General features: G+C 49.8%; 1 protein-coding gene across 1 annotated transcript in view; it reads left to right on the top strand.

The window, feature by feature from the left end:
* LOC127573195 (ankyrin repeat and fibronectin type-III domain-containing protein 1-like) overlaps positions 1-23,264 on the top strand; it is a 141,391-nt gene that overhangs the window by 60,679 nt on the left and 57,448 nt on the right. Inside the window, exons 4-11 of the mRNA XM_052021192.1 lie at positions 3,712-3,922; positions 7,469-7,663; positions 8,881-8,994; positions 12,286-12,383; positions 14,085-14,175; positions 18,089-18,196; positions 18,852-18,951; positions 21,531-21,663. Coding sequence (XP_051877152.1) covers positions 3,712-3,922; positions 7,469-7,663; positions 8,881-8,994; positions 12,286-12,383; positions 14,085-14,175; positions 18,089-18,196; positions 18,852-18,951; positions 21,531-21,663 — 1,050 coding nt within the window. The remainder of the gene's footprint in view (positions 1-3,711; positions 3,923-7,468; positions 7,664-8,880; positions 8,995-12,285; positions 12,384-14,084; positions 14,176-18,088; positions 18,197-18,851; positions 18,952-21,530; positions 21,664-23,264) is intronic.

Here is a 23,264-nt window from a genome sequence, read left to right as displayed (position 1 = left end):
TCTCTGGGTAAAAAAAAATTGCCCTGCACATCTCCTTTGAACTTTCCCCCTCTCACCTTAAATACATGTTCTCTAATATTTGACATTTCTACCCTGGGAAAAAGATACTCGCTGTCCATCTCTGCCTCTCATAATTTTATTATCGGGTCTCCCCTCAGCCTCCAACGCTCCAGAGAAAACAACCCAAGTTTGTCCAACCTCTCCTTGTAGCTAATACTCTCTAATCCAGGCAACATCCTGGTGAACCTCTCCTGCACCCTCTCTAAAGCCTCCACATTCTTCCTATAGTGTGGTGACCAGAACTGCACACAATACCTCAAATGTGGCCTAACCAAAGTTTTATACAGTTGTAACGTGACTGCCCAACTTTTATGCTCAATGCTCTGACTGATGAAGGCAAGTGTGCCATACACCTCCTACTTGTGTTGCCACTTTCAGGGAGCTATGGACCTACACCCCAAGATCCATCTGTACATCAATGCCCCTTAGGGTCCTGCCATTTACTGTCTACTTTCTCCTTACATTTGACTTCCCAAAGTGCAACACCTCACACTTCTCCGGACTAAATTCCATCTGCAATTTCTCTGCTCACATTTTCAGTTGATCTATATCCTGTTGTATCCCTTGACGACCTTCCACACGATCCACAGCTCCACCAGTTTTCATGATGAATGGCCCAGGGCTGGGAATGGCCCAGGACTGGAATGGTTCAGGAGGATTAGACGCTAGATTCGAAATTGGCTGTGTGGGAGAAGACAGAGAGTGGTAGTGGACGATTGTTTCTCAGACTGGAGGCCTGTGACTAGTGGTGTGCCTCAGGGATCTGTGCTGGGGCCATTGTTGTTTGTTGTCTATATCAATGATCTAGATGATAATGTGGTCAATTGGATCAGCAAGTTTGCTGATGATACTAAGATTGGAGGCGTTGTGGACAGTGAGGAAGGCTTTCAAAGCTTGCAGAGGGATCTGAATCAACTGGAAAAATGGGCCAGAAAATGGCAGATGGAATTTAATGCAGACAAGTGTGAGGTGTTGCATTTTGGAAGGACAAATCAAGGTAGGACATACACAGTAAATGGTCGGGCACTGAGGAGTGCGGAGGAACAAAGGGATCTGGGAGTTCAGATACATAATTCCCTGAAAGTGGCGTCACAGGTAGACAGGGTTGTAAAGAAGGCTTTTGGCATCCTGGCATTTGTAAATCAAAGTATTGAGTATAGGAGTTGGAATGTTATGGTGAGGTTGTATAAGACATTGGTGAGGCCAAATTGGAGTATTGTGTGCAGTTCTGGTCACCTAACTATAGGAAGGATATCAGTAAGATTGAAAGAGTACAGAGGAGGTTTACTAGAATGTTGCCGGGTCTTCAGGAGTTGAGTTACAGGGAAGATTGAACAGGTTAGGACTTTATTCCTTGGAGCACAGAAGAATGAGGGGAGATTTGATAGAGGTTCACAAAATTATGAGGGGTATAGACAGAGTAAATGCAAGTAGGCTCTTTCCACCTAGATTGAGAGAGATAAATACGAGAGGAAGGGTGAAGGGGGAAAGGTTTAGGGGGAACATTAGGGGGAACTTCTTCACTCAAAGAGTGGTGGGAATGCAGAACGAGCTGCCATCTGATGTAGTGAATGCGGGCTCACTCTTAAGTTTTAAGAATCCCGATGGAGATGGGAGAGGTTCTGGAAGATGGGAGGGTTGCGGATGTTGTTCCCTTATTCAAGAAAGGGAGTAGGGATAGCCCAGGAAATTATAGACCAATGAGTCTTACCTCAGTGGTTGGTAAGCTGATGAAGAAGATCCTTAGAGGCAGGATTTGTGAACATTTGGAGAGGTATAATATGATTAGGAATAGTCAGCATGGCTTTGTCAAGGGCAGGTCCTGCCTTACGAGCCTGATTGAATTTTTTGAGGATGTGACTAAACACATTGATGAAGGGAGAGTAGTAGATGTAGTGTATATGGATTTCAGCAAGGTGTTTGATAAGGTACCCCATGCAAGGCTTATTGAGAAAGTAAGAAGGCAGAGGATCCAAGGGGACATTGCAGTGTGGATCTAGAACTGGCTGGCCCACAGAAGGTGAAGAGTGGTTGTTGAAGGGTCGTATTCTGCATGGAGGTCAGTGACCAGAGGTGTACCTCAGGGATCTGTACTGGGACCCTTGCTCTTTGTGATTTTTATAAACGACCTGGATGAGGAAGTGGAGGGGTGGGTTAGTAAGTTTGCGGATGACACGAAGGTTGGGGGTGTTGTGGATAGTATGGAGGGCTGTCAGAGGTTACAGAGGGACATAGATAGGATGCAGAGTTGGGCTGAGAAGTGGCAGATGCAGTTCAACCCAGATAAGTGTGAAGTGATTCATTTTGGTAGGTCAAATATGATGGCAGAATATAGCCTTAATGGTACGACTCTTAGCAGTGTGGAGGATCAGAGGGATCTTGGGGTCCTAGTCCATAGGACGCTCAAAACGGCTGTGCAGGTTGACTCTGTGGTTAAGAAGGCATATGGTGTATTGTCCTTCATCAATCGTGGAATTGAATTTAGGAGCCGAGAGGTATTGTTGCAGCTATATAGGTCCCTGGTCAGACCCCACTTGGAGTACTTTGCTCAGTTCTGGTCACCTCACTACAGGAAGGATGTGGAAGCCATAGAAAGGGTGCAGAGGAGATTTACAAGGATGCTGCCTGGAATGCGGAGCATGCCTTATGAAAGCAGGTTGAGGGAACTTGGCCTTTTCTCCTTGGAGTGACGGAGGATGAGGGGGGACCTGATCGAGGTGTATAAGATGATGAGAGGTATTAATTGGGTAGATTGTCAGTGGCTTTTCCCCAGGGCTGAAATGGTGGCCACAAGAGGACATAGGTTTAAGGTGTTGGGGAGTAGATATAGAGGAAATGTCGGGTAAGTTTTTTACTCAGAGAGTGGTGAGTGCATGGAATGGGCTGCCGGCAACGGTGGTGGAGGCAGATACGATAGGGTCTTTTAAGAGACTTTTGGATAGGTACATGGAGCTGAGAAAAATAGAGGGCTATGTGTAAACCTAGTAATTTCTAGGGTAGGGACATGTTCGGCACAGCTTTGTGGGCTGAAGGGCCTGAATTGTGCCGTAGCTTTTCTATGTTTCTAATAAATCAGATAGATACATAGACGGGAGAGGTCTGGAGGGATGTGGACTGGGTGCAGCGAAATAATGTTTTGGCACAGACTAGACAAGCCGAATGGCCTGTTTTCTGTGCTGTAGTGTTCTATGGTTCTGTGGAATGGTCGAGGGATGAGAAGCACATTGAATGGCCCAGGAATGGAATGGCCCAGGTTTGGAATGGCCCAGGGTTGAGAAGCACGTTGAATGGCCCAGGACTGGAATGACCCAGGTTTGGAATGGCCCAGGGTTGAGAAGCACATTGAATAGCCCAGGACTGGAATGGCCCAAGGCTGGAATGGCCCAGGGTTGAGCAGCACATTGAATGGCCCTGTTGACCCAGTGTTGTGTCCAGAGTGAGGGGATTCCAGAGCAGGGACTGTGTTTCTGAGGGGTGTGGGTGGAGATAACGGGCAGCTGTTGCAGTGAACTGTGACCTGTGAGTGTAACCTCATTGTAAGTTGATGTGGTGAGTCCAAAAGGTTCAACTTGCTGCAGCTTCCAGCCATTGCTCTGTTTCCTGAGCCCATGTTCATGACACCAAGAGGGAAATGTGTGCTTCGTTTTCCAGAATTTCCAGAGCAATGAGGCAGTGTTTGAGGCAGTGGAACAGCAGGACCTTGATGCTGTGCAGATGCTTCTCAAGCTGTACACGACAGAGGAGCTGGACCTGAACACTCCCAACAGTGAGGGTCTGATGCCTCTGGACATTGCCATCATGACCAACAACGTACCCATGGCAAAGCTGCTTCTCCAGGCTGGAGCAAAGGAGAGCCCACACTGTGAGTACCACTGTCTGATCGACTGCATCCTGCATCACCAGATACAACTGGAGTCCACCTGGGGCATGGGGAAAGCAACTATCTCCACGTAATAAACATCAGGGATCCTATACTGAATCAGTAACTGTCCTGGATGTGGCTCAGGGTAGCAGCAGGTGATATTGTTCCTGGTCAGGGTGGTTGGGGTGGGAGTCAGCCTCCGTACCTCAGGGTGAGGGAGAGGGGAGAGGGTGGGGAATGTGAACCAGAATATTCCTCGTCACAGAGCTGGAGTGAAATTTGTCACCTTATTTGTCTGCCTGTTTGAAGGTGTCACCGTTTGTAACTGAATCAGGTTTATTATCACTGACATACGTTGTGAACTGTGTTGTTTTACGGCAACAGTACAGCGCAAGGCATAAAAGTTACTATAAGTTACCAAAAAGTAAATAGTGCAAAAGAGGAATAATGAGGTAGTGTTCACGGGTTCATGGATCATTCAGAAATCTGATGGCAGAGGAGAAGAAGCTGTTCCTGAATCGTTGAGTGTGGGTCTCAGGCTCCTGTACCTCCTCCCCAATGGTAGTAATGAGAAGAGGGCATGTCCTGGGTGGTGAAGGTCCTTAGTGACGGATGCCGCCTTCTTGAGGCACCACCTTTTGAAGATGTCCTCGATGATGGGGAGGGTTGTGCCTGTGATGGAGCTGGCTGAGTCTACAACCCTCTGCAGCCTCTTTTGATCCTGTACATTGGAGCCTCCATACCAGGCAGTGATGCAACTAGCCCACTGTACATCTAGAGAAATTTGCAAGAGTCTTTGGTGACATACCGAATCTCCTCAAACTCCTAACGAAGTAGAGCCGCTGGCGTGTCTTCATCGTGATTGCATCAATGTGTTTGGCCCAGGACAGATCCTCTGAGAAGTTGACGCCCAGGAACTTGAAGCTGCTCACCCTTTCCACTGCTGACCCCTCAATGAGGATTGGTGTGTGTTCTCCCGACTTTCCCTTCCTCAAGTCCACAATCAATTCCTTGGTCTTGCTGACGTTGAGTGTGAGGTTGTTGTTACGACACCACTCAACCAGCCGATCTACCTCCCTCCTGTACACCTCATCATCGCCATCTGAGATTCTGCAAACAACAGTGGTGTCATCAGCAAATTTATGAATGGTGTTTGAGCTGTGCCTAGCCACACAGTCATGACTGTAGAGAGAGTAGAGCAGTGGGCTAAGCACACATCCTTGAGGTGCGCCTGTATTGATTGTCAGCGAGGAGGAGATGTTATTACTGATCAGCACTGACTGTGGTCTCCCGATGAGGAAGTTGAGGATCCAGTTGCAGAGGGAGATACAGAGGCCCAGGTTTTGAAGCTTGTAAATTAGTACTGAGGGGATGATGGTGTTGAACGCTGAGCTGTAATCGATAATCAACAGCCTGGCATATGTTTTGCGGTTGTCTAGGTACTCCAAAGCTGAGTGAGGAGCCAGTGAGATTGCATCCACTGTAGATCTGTTGTGGTGGTAGGCAAATTGCAGGGGGTCCTGGTCCTTGCTCAGGAAGGAGTTAATTCCAGCCATGACCAAATTCTCAAAGCATTTCATCACAGTAGATGGGAGTGCCATCGGGCAATAGCCATTGAGGTAGCTCACCCTGCTCTTTTTGGGCACTGGTATGATTGATACCCTTTTAAAGCAGGTAGGAACCTCCGACTGTATCAGTGAGAGGTTGAAGACGTCCACTTTGTCAGCACAGATTTTCAGCACCCTGCCAAGTACAGTGTTGGGGCCTGATGCCTTGCGAGGGTTCACCCCCTTGAAGGATGTTCTGATGTCAGCTTCTGAGACAGAGATCACAAGGTCACCAGATGCTGTGGAGATTCGCACAGGTGTAGTGTTATTCTCCCTTTCAAAGAGTGTATAATTGGTGTTGAGCTCATCAGGGAGTGAAGTATCACTGCCACTTATGCTGTTAGGTTTTGCCTTATAGGAAGTAATGGCATGCAAACCCTGCCACAGCTGTCGTGCATCCGATTGTGTCTCTAACTTCACATGGAATTGCCTTTTCGTTGACACGATGGCCTTCCGTAGGTCGTACCTGGACTTGTTGTAGGGTTCTGGATCGCTGGTCTTGAATGCCACAGATCTAGCCCTCTGCAGTCTGCGAATCTCCTGGTTCATCCAGGGCTTCTGGTTTGGGAAATATTCCTGATGGCACACACTCATCCACGCAGGTCTTGATGAAGTCAGTGATGGTCGTGGCATATTCATTCAGACCTGAAGACGAATCCCTGAATGTGGTCCAGTCCACCGAATCAGAGCAGTCTTGTAAACATTCCTCCACCTCCCTTGACCAGACCTTTGCCGTCCTCACCACTGGTGCTGTGGTCCTCAGTCTCTGCCTGTATGTCGGGAATAGAAGTACAGCCAGGTGATCGGATGTTCAGGCGCGGGATGGCACGGTCAGCGTTATTGATGGTGGTGTAACAATGATCAAGTGTGTTGGCTCCTCTGGTTCTACAGGTGACATGTTGGTGATAGTTTGTCAGAGACTTCTTCCAGCTGGCCTGGTTGAAGTCCCCCGTGATGATCGGGAAGGCATCAGGGTGCGCTGTATCATGACTGTTGATCATGGTGCTCAGCTCCCCCAGTGCCAACCTGACGACTGCTGGGGTGGAATGTTTATCACTACCAGGACAACGTCGGAGAACTCCCTCGGCAGGTAGAATGGACGACACTTGACTGCCAGATGTCCAGGTCATGGGACTGTGTGTGTATGAATGTGTGTGTAAATTACTGGGTGTGTTTATACCACTGAGTGTGTGCATCTGTTGCATGAGGACAGAGTGCACTGGCAAACACCACAATCAGGACAACACTGGAGAAGGCAGCAAAGGCCTGATGCTCAGAGACCCTGGAAAGGGGTGCTCAGGGGCTGAACCCACCACCTATGGGTAGATCTTCAGTCTCAGCTAAACAGTCCAACCTTGCAGGTAAAGCAGACGGTAAGGTAGAACTTCATTCTGTGCCGAACATGTACTGCCCCTGTCCTGGGAGTGTGTGACGGGACGGTGCGGAGGGAGCTTCACTCTGTGTCTGACCCCGGGAGTGTGTGATGGGACGGTGTAGAGGGAACTTCACTCTGTGTCTGACCCCAGGAGTATGTGATGGGACGGTGTAGAGGGAGCTTCACTCTGTGTCTGACCCTGGGAGTGTGTGATGGGACGGTGTGGAGGGAGCTTCACTCTGTGTCTGACCTCGGGAGTGTGTGATGGAACAGTGTGGAGGGAGCCTCACCCTGTGTCTGACCCGTGCTCTCCCTGCCCCGGTGGTGTTTATGCAGACGTGCGGAATGCTGCACTGCGTGGGCTGGGATTGTACATCCCAATGGAGCCTCGATGATGTCCTGTCCCAGCTGGTGAACCTTTCTTGCCAACGGCTGGGTGAGCTGCCTGCATGGTCCTGTTATGACCAGGATGCCCCAGTTCTGGAGTGATGTTGTGAGTTGGTTTTCTGTGGCTTGTCTGGCGTTGGCAAGTCCTCTGTAACCAACAGCGAGCTCTCTGTGCAGTTGTCAGTCTGGAGAGTCGGGCTGTACACTTGGCCACACTTGTGCGAGAGTCCGAGCAGCGTGTGAGTGAACTAACCACACAAGTAGTGAACGAGGCACCAAGCACAGACTGCGCGGAGAAGGAGAAGCAGCTCAAGGCCTGGGAGTGGCATAACCGACTCTTCAAACGGATGCAAACTGGCTTCGAACATGCACGTGAGTCTCAGCCACATAACGGCAGCCGTTCCTTCTGCTTCCTCTGTGAAATCGCTGGCTGTCCTCTGTTCTAGACCGGACACGACCCTGTGCTCACTCACCATTGCCTCCATGAGTCCTGGTAGGTCTGTCTGACTAGGATCCAACTTCAACAAGCCAGCTCAGGCTTCTTATTGCCAACACACAGCAGTGATCAGAGTCATACAGCACGGAAACAGGCCCTTCGGCCTAACTCATCCACGCCAACCAAGATTCCCATCCAAACGAGTCCCATTTGTCCATGTTTGACCCATGTGACTCTGAACCTCTGAAAAGAGCTGAATAGTTGAAAGATAAACGATGGAGAGTAGAGGGAGAAACGACCATGGTGGAACTGCGAGAGGCAGCACCCTGTGGTGTCTGCGAACCCAAAACAGCAGTGAGTGTTGGGAGTACCCCAAAGATCAGGCAGCATCACATAGAGACAAAAGCTGGGGTAAGGTTACAGGTGGTTGACCCCCCACTCCCAGCGCTCCATGGGGATCGCTCCCCCACCATTCTCCGCTTCTCTCTCCACCCAGCTTCCTTGCAGCTCGTTCCCAACTAACTGCAGGGGATACAACACCTGACCTTTCACCTCTTCCCTTCCCACCATCCGGAGACCCCAACAGTCCTTCCAGGTGAAGCCGTGATTTACTTGCACCTCTTGCAATCTCCTCTTCTGCATTTGGTCTCCACAGTGTGGTCTCCTCTACACTGGAGAAACCAAACACTGGGTGGGTGACTGCTTTACAGAACACCTCTGTTTAGTTTGCAAGGCTGATGCCGAGCTTCCAGACACCTGCCTCTTTCACTCACCCCCGTTCGCACTCTGCCCTGTCCTGTCTCAGATCTCCTGATGTTTCTGTGAAGCCCAAAATAAGCTCAGGTACAGCACAACATCTTCCATCTGGAACACAGTGTTGAATTCTATAATTTCAGATAACTGGCTGCTTCTGATGACAAGTCAGCTGCAGACAAGGCTAGCTCAGGTTTCCTCCCTCTCTCCACAAATGCTGCCCGACCTGCCCAGCATTTCCAACACTCTGCTTCTACTTGGTGTGACCAAACTCAGCCCAGCTCAGTGGTATTCCCTGATCCACCCTCCTCTCTGTAGTGGGCCATGGGATATCTGTCCACCTTCCACAGAACCAGTTCAACTTTAATTTCTAAACTCTGTCCTTGTGTTGAATCCACAGGGGCCCCTGATGCACCAGTTCAGGTCCGGTTGTCCATTGCCAGCAGCACCTCATTACAGGTGACTTTCCAGGAACCTCTGAGCGTCAATTCTGCGGTGGTCACGAAATACAGAGGTGAGCTGGGTGGAGGGCTGGTGCGGCCTCGTGAGGCTCAGCCACTGATCGTTCAAGCCCAGGGATGAGAACAAACACCGTCCTGTACCCAATCACAGCTTGTGATCTGCTCCACACAGGCCTTTACTCAGGGGAGTTTACTGCATCCACTGACCAACCCATGCACCCGGCCCCAAGAGTCAAGGATGATTGGGTAAAATTCTGGCCAATCAAACATCTCCATCTGATAAAACAGGAAATGCTGGAAACACTCAGCAGGTCGGGCAGCATCTGTGGAGAGAGAAAGAGAGTATTCAGATACAAGGTCAGAGAACTGAAACATTAACTCTGTTTCTCTCTCCACAGATGCTGCCCGACCTGCTGAGTGTTCCCAGATTTCAGTTTTATTTCAGATTTTCAGCATCTGCAGTACTTAAGTTTTGTAAATATTTTTGTCATGTTTAGTCTCCAGTTAACATGAAGTGTTGGAGCTGAGGGCATTGAACTTGTCATCGTGCCAACTCAGCAATGACAGCACTTCCCTGCTTTCCTGAATTATTTAATCAGGAGCAGGTCCCGCATGGGTCAGTCACAGAGTGAAGCTCCCTCTGCACCGTCCCATCACACACTCCTGGGATCAGACACAAGGGGAAACTCCCTCCGCACTTCATCACACACTCCTGGGATCAGACACAGGGAGAAACTCCCTCCGCACCGTGCTGTCACACACTCCTAGGGTCAGACACAGAGTGAAGCTCCCTCCACACCGTCCCATCACACACTCCTGGGGTCAGACACAGAGTGAAACTCCAAAAAAAAAAGCATGGTAGTGTAGCGGTTAGCATAACAGTATTACACTGCCAGTGACCCAGGTTCAATTCTGCCCGCTGTCTGTAAGAAGTTTGTACGTTCTCCTCATGTCTGCTTGGGTTTCCTCCGGGTGCTCCGGTTTCCTCCCACATTCCAAAGACGTACGGATTAGGAAGTTGTGGCCATGCTATCTTGGTGCCGGAAGCGTGGCGACACTTGTGGGCTGGCACCCAGAACACTGTATGCAAAAAATGCATTTCATTGTGAGTTTCAATGTACATGTGACTAATAAAGATATCTTATCCTATCGATCACACACTCCCGGGGTCAGACACAGAGTGAAGCTCCAAACAAAACCACGGTAGTGTAGTGGTTAGCATAATAGTATTACAGTGCCAGCGACCCAGGTTCAATTCTGCCCGCTGTCTGTAAGGAGTTTGTACGTTCTCCCCGTGTCTGCGCATGTTTCCTCCGGGTGCTCTGGTTTCCTCCCACATTCCAAAGACATACAGGTTAGGAAATTGTGGCCATGCTATGTTGGTGCCAGAAGCATGGCGATGCTTGCGGGCTGCACCCAGAACACTACGCAAAAGATACATTTCACTGTGTGTTTCGATGTACATGTGACTTGTAAAGATATCTTATCCTATCCATCACACACTCCCGGGGTCAGATACAGGGTGAGGCTCCCCCCGCACCGTCCCGTCACACACCCGGGGTCAGACACAGAGTGAAACTCCCTCTACACCGTCCCGTCACACACTCCCGGGGTCAGACACAGGGTGAAGCTCCCCCCGCACCGTCCCGTCACACATTCCCGGGATCAGACACAGGGTGAAGCTCCCCCCGCACCGTCCCGTCACACACTCCCGGGGTCAGACACACAGGGTGAGGCTCCCCCCGCACCGTCCCGTCACACACTCCTGGGGTCAGACACACAGGGTGAGGCTCCCCCCGCACCGTCCCGTCACACACTCCCGGGGTCAGACACACAGGGTGAGGCTCCCCCTGTACCGTCCCGTCACACACTCCCGGGGTCAGACACACAGGGTGAGGCTCCCCCCGCACCGTCCCGTCACACACTCCCGGGGTCAGACACACAGGGTGAGGCTCCCCCCGCACCGTCCCGTCACACACTCCCGGGGTCAGACACAGGGTGAGGCTCCCCCCGCACCGTCCCGTCACACACTCCCGGGGTCAGACACAGGGTGAGGCTCCCCCCGCACCGTCCCGTCACACACTCCTGGGGTAGGGACAGCATGGAGGAGATGCAAGAAATTGTAGAAGGAAGGAACCAATGTTTGAGTAATATCGTTTGCAGCTTCAGCTTCCTCTCCATCCGCTCAGTCAGTGAAATACATTTCGAAAACTGGTCACAACTTTTCTGCAGCAAACGTGATGTCCACTGATGTTCCAGTTCCCAAAGCCTTCAGTCAGTTGAAGTGCGGGAGGGTGCTGTTCCTGTGTGCCCAGCAGTGGCCATTGCACAGGCTCTTCCCATTCCAGGAGAGGCCCGACTGACAGCTGGAGCTGGTGCCAACGTCAGCATCTGTGCAGTGCTGCAGAGGATGGACCTGACAGCTGGACCGAGGTTCCCTAAGTCCACTGACCTGCATCAGCTGAAACCGTGAGCAGGGAGTTACAGCCCCCGCTTGTCCTGGTGTAGATTAATGTGTCAGTTTGTGATGGAGTTCTCTGCAATGCCAGGGTTGCACCGGTCCACAGCCACCCTCTCGGAGCGGAGCTCTCTGCACATACACTTTTACCTTCTCTCCACTGAATCCCACTGAACCCTGTTGCAACATTCTAGTGCTTTCAGTGGGATTCTGTGCCGGTCTCCAGCCGCTCCAGAAGAACAAGCTACCGGACTGTCGGGAGTATCTTTATAGAGCCGTAGAGCACTACAGCACAGAAACAAGCCCTTCGGCCCATCTAGTCCATGCCGACCTGATCTTCTGCCTAGTCCCATCTACCTGCACCCGGACTGTATCCCTCCAAACCCCTCCCATCCACGCACCTATCCGAACTTCTCTTAAATGTTACAATTGAACACACATCCACCACTTCCACTGGCAGCTCGTTCCACACTCGCACCACCCTCTGAGTGAAGAAGTTTCCCCTCAGATTCCCCTTAAATATTTCACCTTTCACCCCAAACCTATGACCCCTAGTTCTAGTCTCACCCAACCTGAGGGGAAAAAGCCTGCACGCATTCACCCTATCTATACCCCTCATCATTTTGTATACATCTGTAAGATCTCCCCTCATTCTCCTGAGCTCCAGGGAATTAAGTCCTAATCTATTCAACCTTTCCCTATAACTCAGGTCCTCAAGTCCCAGCAACATCCGCGTAAATTTTCATTGCACTCTTTCAAGCTTTGAGTTGTGAATTTTCCAAACTCCCCCAGTTCCCTTCCCCAGGGAAAAGTGTTTTTAAGGCTGGAGTTTTAAAGCTGAGTTGTGGTTTTTCTGAGTTCATCCTTTCCCTCTGTCACTTTGCAGTTGAGTGGAGCACGTCTGATAACTTCAGCCCCATAACGGGAGAGACCACTCTGGATGGGATAAAGACTCTGAGCTGTACAATCCCAGGGCTGGTCACAGTAAGTAGCACAGACTGCTTGGGCACCAGGCTTGGAGAATCACAAGTTAAAGCCATGTGGGACATGTGGGACAGGACAGTTCATGGTGTGTGGAGTATCACTGTTCCCAGTTCTGGCTTCAGCCTGTGATAATGGGTCTCAACCTGTGTACGTCCTCTACCAGGTGATGCAACCTCTGGACACAGCTGGGTCCCAGAGAACGCACAAAGCAAGCTCCATGAAAACTGATAGAAATAAAAAACTGCAGACTCCGAGAACCTGGAACAAAAGCAGGAAACGTTAGAAATACCCAGCAGGTCAAGCAGCATCTGTGGAGAGAGAAACAGTTAAAGTTTCACGTCTGAGAGCCTTCCTCAGAACTATGAAAGGGAGAAGGATGGGTTAGTTTTCAGTAGGAGAGGAGGTGAGGGAGGGATGTGTAGAGAGAGGTACTACCTCTGGTAGGGTGAGACTGCGTGGCTGAATGGATCACATTCCCTTAGTTTCCTGAATATGTTTGTGGCTGTGGCCAAGGAGTGACAGACTGACCATTGCCTTTACTCAGATCTCTACTGTCGTATTGAGGTAAAGGTTGCACTGACACATTCCTCAATGTCAGTAGTTCATAAAGTGACAGGTCCCAGGCGTGGTTGTGGCTGTTGTATGACTGGGGGCCAGTCCCACCACCAGAGAAGATGGTGTGGTCTTGGGGTCCATGACCCCAATCTCCTTGGAGGAAATGAACCAACAAATGGATGGGGAGGGAGGTGATGGATTGGGTGGGGGGGGGGTGTAGGGGGGAAGGAAAGACAAGGATGTCTGAGGCACCAAGGCTGATGGTCTCCATGGTGGAGGTCTGAGGTGGAAGGTTCCTCACACGGGTTGGATGAAGGTTGCACAGCCCTGTGAAAGGTCAGGGGTTAACTGAATGTGGCACCTCACTGACCAACCAGACACTGATCACGTACACTGACTGACTGGACACTGACCGACCGGTGACACTGAGTCCGGATACTGATTGACCAGAGACACTGACCGACCGGGGACACTGACTGACTGGACACTGACTGACCAAGGACACTGACCAACCGGACATTGACTGACTGGAGACACTGACCGACTGGGGACACTGACTGACCGGAGACACTGAGCCCGGATACTGATTGACCAGAGACACTGACCGACCGGGGACACTGACTGACTGGACACTGACTGACCAAGGACACTGACCGACCAGACATTGACTGACTGGAGACACTGACCGACTGGGGACACTGACTGACCGGAGACACTGAGCCCGGACACTGACCGACCAGAGACACTGACCGGGGACACTGACCGACCAGGGACACTGACCGACTGGACACTGAGCAGAGACACTGACTGACTGACGAGTCACTGACCGGAGACACTGACCGACCGGACACTGACTGGGGACACTGACTGACCAGAGACACTGAGCCCGGACACTGACCTGAGACAGGCACTGACCAACAGATTGTACACGGTGTGGGTGGTGGAGTAGGGTCCGGGTGTCCCAGGGAGGGTTGGACCAGGACTGGGGAGGGAGAGTGTTGCCAGACGTGGGGATAGAGGGGAGTGGTGGGTGCAGTGGGATTGTTCCACTGGGAGTGGTGTAGACTGAGCTAAGTGTGCCCGATGGCATTGTGTGCTGTGACATTCTGTGAACCACTGACAGCTGATGCCTCGGTTTCCCCACAGGGCCGGTTGTATTATGTCCGAGTGTCTGCGTACAACATGAAGGGCTGGGGTCCCCCACAGAACTCCTCGCCACCATGTGCTGCCCCTTCCAGTAAGTACCCACAAACACTTGCAGATACTTTAACCCTTTGCTGAGCTGCAGATCGAGCGAATGGATCCCATGGTGAATGGTCGGCAGCTACAGCCTCCCTCCTCTGCACATGAGGTTGTCATCTGCAACTTACTGATTGGACCACCTGCATTCTCATCCAAATCATCGATACACATGATGAACAACAGAGGTCCCAGCACTGGTCCCTGTAGAACACAACTGGTCACTGACCTCCAGCCAGAGAAACACCCCTCCACTGACCTCCACCACTGGTCCCTGAGGAAAACCACTGGTCACTGACCCCCAGCCAGAGTAACACCCCTCTACTGACCTCCACCACTGGTCCCTGAGGAACACCACTGGTCACTGACCCCCAGCCAGAGCAACGCCCCTCCAGCACCACCCTCTGTCTTCTGTGGCCAAGCCAATTTTGAATCCAATCTACCAGCTCTCCATGGATCCCATTGCCTTCGTCTTCTGGCTCAGCCTATCATGAAGCAGCTTGTCGAAAGGTTTACTGAAGTCCACATAGACAATACCCACTGCCCCACCTCATCAATCATCTTTGCCACATACTCAAGAATCTCAGTCGTGTGTAAGACATGACCTGCCCAGCACTAAGCTATGCTCCCCAATAAGTCCATGCTTTTCCAGATCTGAGTAGATCCTATCCCTAAGAATCTTCTGCAATAATTTTCCCAGCACGGATGTAAGGTTCACTGGCCGGTAATTTCCTGGTTTGTCTCTATGGTCCTCCTTTAACACTCGCTATTCCCCAGTCCTCTGGGACCTCGCCTGTGGCTCAGGAGGATGCAAAGATCTCTGTCAAGGCCCCAACAATCTCCTCTCTTGCCTCTCTCAATAACCTGGGGACTTATCCACCTTAATGTTCTTCAATATGCCCAACATCGTCTCCTCCTTGATCTCAACATGCCCCAGAATATCAGCACACCCCTCCCTGATCTCACTGTCCTCTATGTCCTTCTCCTTGGTGAACACCGATGTGAAGAACTCATTTAGTACCTCGCCCACTTCCTCTGGCTCCAGGCATGAATTCCCTCCTTTGTCCTTGAGCGGTCCTACCCTCTCCCCAGTTACTCTCTTGTTTTTAATGAATGTATGAAATGACTTGGGATTCTCCTTAATCCTACTCACCCAGGACATTCTGTGGCCCCCACTTTCGCCCTCCTGCTTCCTTTCTATTCCTTGACAACCCTCTTCAATTTCAGCTTCCTAAACCTTGTATATGCTTCCTTTTCCTTTTTGACTAAATTTTCCACATCTCACATCATCCAGGGCTATGGATCCTTGCCACCTGTCTCTCTTCCTCACTGGACATAGAACATAGAACATTACAGCACAGTACAGGCCCTTTGGCCCAAGATGTTGTGCCGAACTTTTAACCAATTCCAAGATCTATCTAACCATTTTCTCCCACATACTCCTCCATTTTTCTATTATCCATGTGCCTATCTAAGGGTCTCTTAAATGTCCCTAATGTATCTGCCTCCACCACCACTCCAGGCAGTGCGTTCCACGCACCCACCACTCTCTGTGTAAAAAAAACTTACCTCTGACATCCCCCTTATACCTTCCTCCAATCACCTTAAAATTATGCCCCCTCGTGTTAGCCATTTCCACCCTGGCAAAAAAAATCTCTGACTGTCCTCTTGACCTACACCTTGTATCATCTTGTACACCTCTATCAAGTCACCTTTCATCCTCCTCCTCTCCAAAGAGAAAAGCCCTAGCTCACTCAACCTATCCTCATAAGTCATGCTCTCCAATCCAGGTAGCATCCTGGTAAATCTCCTCTGCACCCTCTCTAAAGCTTCCATGTCCTTCCTATGGTGAGGCGACCAGAACTGAACACAATATTCTAAGTGTGGTTTAACCAGGGTTTTATAGAGCTGCAACACTACTTTGTGGCTCTTGAACTCAGTCCCCCGACTAATGAAGGCCAACACACCATATGCCTTCTTAACAACCCTATCAACTTGCGTGGCAACTTTGAGGGATCTATGGACTTGGACCCCAAGATCCCTCTGTTCCTCCACACTGCTAAGAATCCTCCCATTAACCCTGTATTCTGTCTTCAAATTCAACTTTCCAAAGTGAATCACTTCACATTTTTCTGGGTTGAACTCCACCTGCCACTTCTCAGCCCAGCTCTGCATCCTATCAATGTCCTGTTGTAACCCTTGACAACCTTCTACACTATCCACAACACCACCAACCTTCACATCATCTGCAATCTTACTAACCCACCCTTCCACATCCTCATCCAAGTCATTTATAAAAATCATAAAGAGCAGAGGTCCCGGAACAGATCCCTGTGGAACACCACTGGTCACCGACCTCCAGGCAGAATATGCTCCATCTACCACCACCCTCTGTCTTCTATGGGCGAGCCAATTCTGAATTCACACAGTCAAGTCTCCCTGGATCCCATGCCTCCTGACTTTCTGAATAAGCTTTCCATGAGGAACCTTATCAAACACCTTACTAAAATCCATGTACACCACATCCACTGCTCAACCCTCATCAATGTGCTTTGTCACATCCTCAAAGAATTCAGTCAGGCTCGTGAGGCGTGACCTGCCCCTCACGAAGCTATGCTGACTGTCCCTAATCAGCCTATGCTTCTCCAAATGCCCATAAATCCTGTCTCTAAGAATCTTCTCCAGTAATTTACTTACCACTGAAGTAAGACTCACTGGCCTGTAATTCCCAGGGTTATCCCTACTCCCTTTCTTGAACAAAGGAATAACATTTGCCACCCTCTAATCCTCTGATGGTATTCCTGTGGCCAGTGAGGTCACAAAGATGATCACCAGGGCTCAGAAATCTCTTCCCTCGCTTCCCATAGTATCCTGGGATTTTTTTCCCGTCTGGATCCGGTGACTTATCTCTCCTAATGTTTTTCACAAGTTCCAGCACCTCCTCCTTCATAACATCGACATGTTCTAGCTTATCAGCCTGTTTTACACTGTCCCTTACAAATGTTAAGGTCTCTCTCACTGGTGAATACTGAAGCAAAATGTTCATTAAGGACCTCCCCTACCTCTTCCGACTCCAGGCACATGTTTTCTCTTTTATCCCTGATCGGTCCTACCCTCACTCTGGTCATCCTCCTATTCTTCACATACATGTAGAACGCCTTGGGGTTTTCCTTAATACTACTCGCCAAGGGCTTCTCAAGCCCCTTTTTAGCTCTCCTAAGTCCATTCTTAAACTCCATACCGGCTTCCTTGTAATTTTCTAGTGCCTTGTCTGATCCTTGCTTCCTGAACCTTAAGTAAGCTTCTTTCTTCCTCTTCACTACATATTCCACAGCTCTTGTCAACCACGGTTCCTTCGCTCTACCATCCTTTTCCTGCCTCAATGGGACAAACCTATCCAGAACCCCCTGCAAGTGATCTCTAAACAGCCTCATGATCTCAGTGAGACAGTCACCAGCGTTCCAAAAATCCAGATTATCCTGCCAAGTCTTGCATATGTCCTGTGTGTAACACGTGTGTCCTGTGCTGTTGATATCCATGACCAGGGTGGTAACGAACTGTGTCATGTATGTAACACATGTGTCCTGTGTTGTTGATATCCGTGACCAGGGTGGTAACAAACTGTGTGTCCTGTGTGTAACACGTGTGTCCTGTGCTGTTGATATCCGTGACCAGGGTGGTAACGAACTGTGTGTCCTGTGTGTAACACGTGTGTCCTGTGCTGTTGATATCCGTGACCAGGGTGGTAACAAACTGTGTGTCCTGTGTGTAACACGTGTGTCCTGTGCTGTTGATATCCGTGACCAGGGTGGTAACGAACTGTGTGTCCTGTGTGTAACACGTGTGTCCTGTGCTGTTGATATCCGTGACCAGGGTGGTAACGAACTGTGGGTCTGGTTCCTTCACTACAGACTGGGGAGACTCCGTTAACAAGGAATCGAAACATCAGCAGAGGCTGGAGGCCTTGGAGCGGCTGCTGAATCAGGTGAAGAGCCACCACCAGCAGTGCCCGTGTCATGGTGAGTTCTGCAAAGCCCTTCCGCTGCCACTAGGGAGGTGCTTCTGGCGGGCCAGCAGGGTGGTGTGAGAAGTTATGGCCCCTGTACCAACATCCAGGGACTGAGAAACAGGCATAGCAGTGACTGGAAACCTGAAGTAAAGGTGCTGGAAAGACCCAACAGTTCAGGCAGCAGCCGTGGAGGGTGAAACCACGCGAATGTTCAGGGTTGATCATCTTTCATTAAAACTGGTCAGTGCTGCACATACGGGAAATGTTCGTAAAGTGAAAGTGTTCACACTACTGGTCCTCTGAAAGGAGTCAACGGGAAGTATTACCTCTCTCTCTCTCTCTCTCTCTCTCTCTCTCTCTCTCTACAAGCACCGCCTGACCTGTGTATATTTATAACAATTGCCAGATTTATTTTAGATTTGCAGCATCTAATAGTTTTATTTTTTGGTTGTAAAATGTTTGTTAAGCTGAAAGCAAAGTGCTGAGTGCTGTTGCAGAGATTCTTTGACTGTCCTTCATCACGGGTCTGCCGCTTGGGAGGAACTCCCGGTGACGGCAAATTCCACAACACTGATCCCCAGCAAAGCTCACACAGTGTCCTGGCGGCACACATGTCCGGAGCTCACTGTTCCTTGGGATAAAACGTGCCTGCTTTGCTTTTCCAGAAAATGCAAAGGTCCACCTCCCGGGACGGAAGCACTCAATGTCCAAGAGCCTCAAACACCTGTTTCAGCCCACGAGCAAATTTGTCAAAAGCCTCAAAAGGTGAGTTACATAAGGAGCAGGAGCAGGAGTGGGCCTTCGAGCCCAGGGTGGGGGAGTCACTCAAATAAAACATCAGGAGCAGGAGAGACGGCCCTTCGAGACTGCCCCACCATTCGTCAAGGTTGTGACTGATCTCTGACCTCAGTGCCGTTTTCCTGTCCCATCCCCACACCTCCAGTTCCCTCAATATCCAGAAATCTCCTGTTCTCAGTTTGGAATGAACAGTGAGTGAGTCAGGGTTCAGAGTTCTCTTGGCTCTCCACAGATTCACTCCACGTTCACTCCCAATGGCCAATTCCTTACTCTGAGACCATGACTCCTGGTTCTAGGTTCCACACCCAGGAGAAACATCCTCCCTCCAGACACCCTGTCGAAACCTGTAACCATTTGGTAAGTTTCAATGAAGTCACCTCTCATTCTTCTAGACCCACAAAAGTAGTCCAGTGGGCCTTCTATGAACTCCCTCGGTAGTAAATGTATCGTTTGTTCAGGTGAGAAGCCCAAAATATGACCCATACGTTGGGTGTGGTGTCAGCTGGTTAGAGTAAAATATTAGAGTCATAGAGTCATACAGCTCAGAAACAGCCCCTTCATCCCAACTGGTCCACGCCAACCAAGATTCCCATCCAAGCCAGTCCCACCTGACACGTTTGGCGCAAATCCCTCTAAACCTTTCCTATCCATGTACCTGGCCAAGTGTCTTTTGAATGTTGTTAAAGTGCCTGCCTCAACCACTTCCTCTGACAGCTCGTTCCAAGTACCCACCACCCTCTGTGTGGAATAGTTGGCCCCTCAGGTTCCTATGAAACCTCTCCCCTCTCACCTTAAACCTGTGCCCTCTAGTTCTTGATTCCCCAACCTGGGAAAAAGACAGTGCGCATCCATTGTTACTCTAATTAATATTCAAGTACTCTTGCAATAAAGGCCACATTACAGTTAACTTCTAAATACAGCTCTGACAGGTTAACTTTCAGTGTTTTTCCTAATCATTGATTCATGAGATGTGGGTGTCACAGGCTGAGCCAGCATTTAATCGCCCATCCCTAGTTGCCCTTGAGAAGGTGGTGGTGAGCTGCCTTCTCGAACCGCTGCAGTCCTTGAGGTTGGGTCTGCCCGCAATGCTTTAACTGGTGTACTGGGATCTGTAGGTCCCTCTGAACATCAACATTTCCCAGTTTCTCGCATCTAAAAAGTACTCAGCACTCCTGCTTTATCCACCAGGATGGGTAACCTTGCACCCCCCCAGCCTGCTCCTCTGCCATGGTTTGCCCTCTCACTCAGTCTGACTACATCCTCCTGAAGCCCCCTTCACAGCCTTGTCACTATTCACATTCCCACTTACCCGTGTCATAAACAAACTTGGAAACGTTGCATTTAGTTCCCTCAGCCTTATTGATGCAGATCAAAAAATCAGTCTGCTGGAGGAACTCAGCCGGTCGAGCAGCATCTGTGGGGGGAAAAGAATTGTCGACATTTCAGGTCGAGACCCTGCATCAGGACTTACATCAGTAATTCCTTTCCCCCCACAGATGCTGTTCAACCTGTTGAGTCCCTCCAGCAGATTGTTTGTTGCTCCAGATTCTAGCGTCTGCAGGCTCTTGTGTCTCCATTGATATAGATTGTGGATAGTTGGGACCCAGGCACCAATGTGATGTCCCACAACCTGACAAGGACTTTGTTTTCAATCTGTTAACCAAATCCCAATCCCTGACTCCATGCATTCTAATGTTCACCAACCTGCTGTGTGGGACCTTATCTAAAGCCTTTTGAAATTCAAATTTACCACCCCCATGGGTTCCCCCTCAGTGACACATGTCCTCAGATAGCTCCAATGGATTAGACAAACATGGTTTCCCTTTCATAAATCCATGGTAATTTTACTCGGTCATGTTATTCTTTACTTTCCTTTATTATAGACCCCAGCATTTCCCAACTACTGATATCAAGCTGGCAGCTTAGGGTTCCCTGTTTCCCTTCTCCTTCATTTCTTAAACAACAGAGCCACATCTGTTACCCTCTGATCCACAGGAATATTCCCAGAACTTATACAACCCTAGAGCTTGGTAACCAGAACATCCACTGACTCTAAATCCTCTTCATTCCAACCTCTGCAATGTAGATCATCAGGTCTTTGGCATTCATTGGCTTTCAACTCACCAACTTCTCTAGGACATTTTCTTTACCAATGCTTTATATAATGTGATCCTAACAACTAATTAATAAATTTAATTATCAGAAAAATTGCTTTAGACTCCCATTTTTCTTCCCTGAGTCTCACAGTAGAATAATTCTCACTGACTACAGACTGAGGTCACTGCTCCCAAGCAGGTCTGGGGTTAAAGCCAAGCTGGGGGTGCCAGAGGAATTCTGGGAGGGATCTTCACTCCTGGACTGTCAGCTGCTGGGTGGCATTTAACTTGTACACAATGGGATTGGTGTAGGTGGGCAAAGAGGTTAGCATGGATGTGGAGGGCAGAAGGGCCTGTTTCTGAGCTGTACCACTCTGTGACTATGACTCCACGAGATTTGCATTGTGCTGTTTGCTTCACAAACACTGGCGGTGTTGTCCTGGCTTTCAGAGGCTTGTACCTGGCCGCCATACTGTTCAAAGATGATGATGTTGTTGTCACACATGAGGAGCAGGTTCCTGTGGTCGACGTGGATGACTCGTACTCCAGCTCTCTGATGCAAGACTTCCTTTGGTTCATGAAGGTAATGGAGGAGGGAGCTGGCCATTTATTCCTGGCCTCGGTCTTGTGGCAGCATCTGGGTGGGAATGTTCTCTGGGAGACACAGAGATATGGCATCCGGCCACAGCCTCTCTGGGCTGACTTAACAAATACTTGCTGGGTTTGTGGCCGGGAACATGGATGTAAATAGGCGGTGCCTCCAGTTCTTGACACATGATTGGTTCAGCTGGAGCAGTGAGGAGCTTTGAATGCTCCACTTTTGGAAACATGTCAGACCTTTGGAAAGAAAAGTATGAAGGTGGTTGAGTTCTGGGGAGGAACAGAGGAAGGAAAGATGAAAGAGAGGTCCAGCAGTGGGGATTGGCAGAGGAGCTGGAAGTGGACAGAGGAAATATCAGGTCACCTGGAGCAGGGATCCTGGAACATCAGGCCAGCTGAACTCAGCACCTATCCTGGATTATCCGAGCAGGGAGGAAGTGTTGGGAACTGTGACCACACTACTGTAAGCTTCAAGGTAGTTACAGAAAGGGATCGTGTTGGTGCTTGTGTTCAGGACTTGAATTGAGGTGATATGACGTATACAGGAAATGGTAGGGCACCAAGTAAAGTTGATGAACAGAGAGACCTTGGGGTCCAAGTCCATAGTTCCCAAAAGGGATAACACAGACATATAAGGTGTTTGATGAAGAAGGCTGCTTGTCTTCAAGGTCAGGGCAGAGAATATAAAAGCTGGGGCATTATGTTGCAGCTTTACAAAGCACTGGGTAGACTGCACAGAGTACGGTGTGCACTTCTGGTCACCACACTACAGGAAGGATGTGACTGCACTGGGGAGGGTGCAGAGGGGCTTCACCAGGATGTTGCCTGGATTGGGGGACTTAAGTTATGGGGAGAGGTTGGATAGGCTGGGCTTGTTCTCCTTGGAGCGAAGGAGGCTGAGGGGTGAGCTGGTAGAGGTGTATAAATTTATAAGAGGCAGAGATAGGGTAGATAGTCAGAATATTTTTCCCATGGCAGTGGTGTCAAAAGCAAGAAGGCACAGGTTTAAGGTGAGAGGGAGGGGTTTTAAAGGGGATCTGAGGGGTAAGTTTTTCACACTGAGAGTAGTTGATGTTTGGAACTCGCTGCCAGAGGAAGTGGTGGAATCCGGTGCAGTCACCACATTTAAGAAGCATTTAGATGGACACCGGAATAGGCACGGGATAGAAGGAGATGGTCCTAATGTGGGGAAATGGGATCGGCGAAGGTGGGCAGAAAGGTCGGCATGGACGTGATGGGTGAAGTCCTGTTTCTGTGCCGTGGGTCTCTGGACCCGTGGAGCAGGGATCTCACGTCTGAGCAGAGCCAGAGAAAGGATGCAGGATCCAACGTCCCTTTGAAGGGGAACGGCTACAGGAAAAGGAAAGGGACCAGGACCCTGGGATCCGCACCATCCATTGGCTCGAGTCTGGAACTGTGGCACAGTCAGATCCTGCAGTGTGTTTCTATATCACGTAGGACAAGGTGACGGGGAGCAGGGAGCAACGCTCCGTGATGTGTTCATTTTAATTAAAATTAGCTCTTTAAAAAGTCACCAATAATCAGCTGCCACCTGTAGCACGAGGAACATGTGGGATACAGGCC

This window comes from Pristis pectinata, chromosome 8 (assembly GCF_009764475.1).
Source record: "Pristis pectinata isolate sPriPec2 chromosome 8, sPriPec2.1.pri, whole genome shotgun sequence".
Lineage (NCBI taxonomy): Eukaryota > Metazoa > Chordata > Chondrichthyes > Rhinopristiformes > Pristidae > Pristis > Pristis pectinata.
Note: the sequence above shows the minus strand (reverse complement) of the source record. Positions and strands in the feature narration are given on the sequence as shown.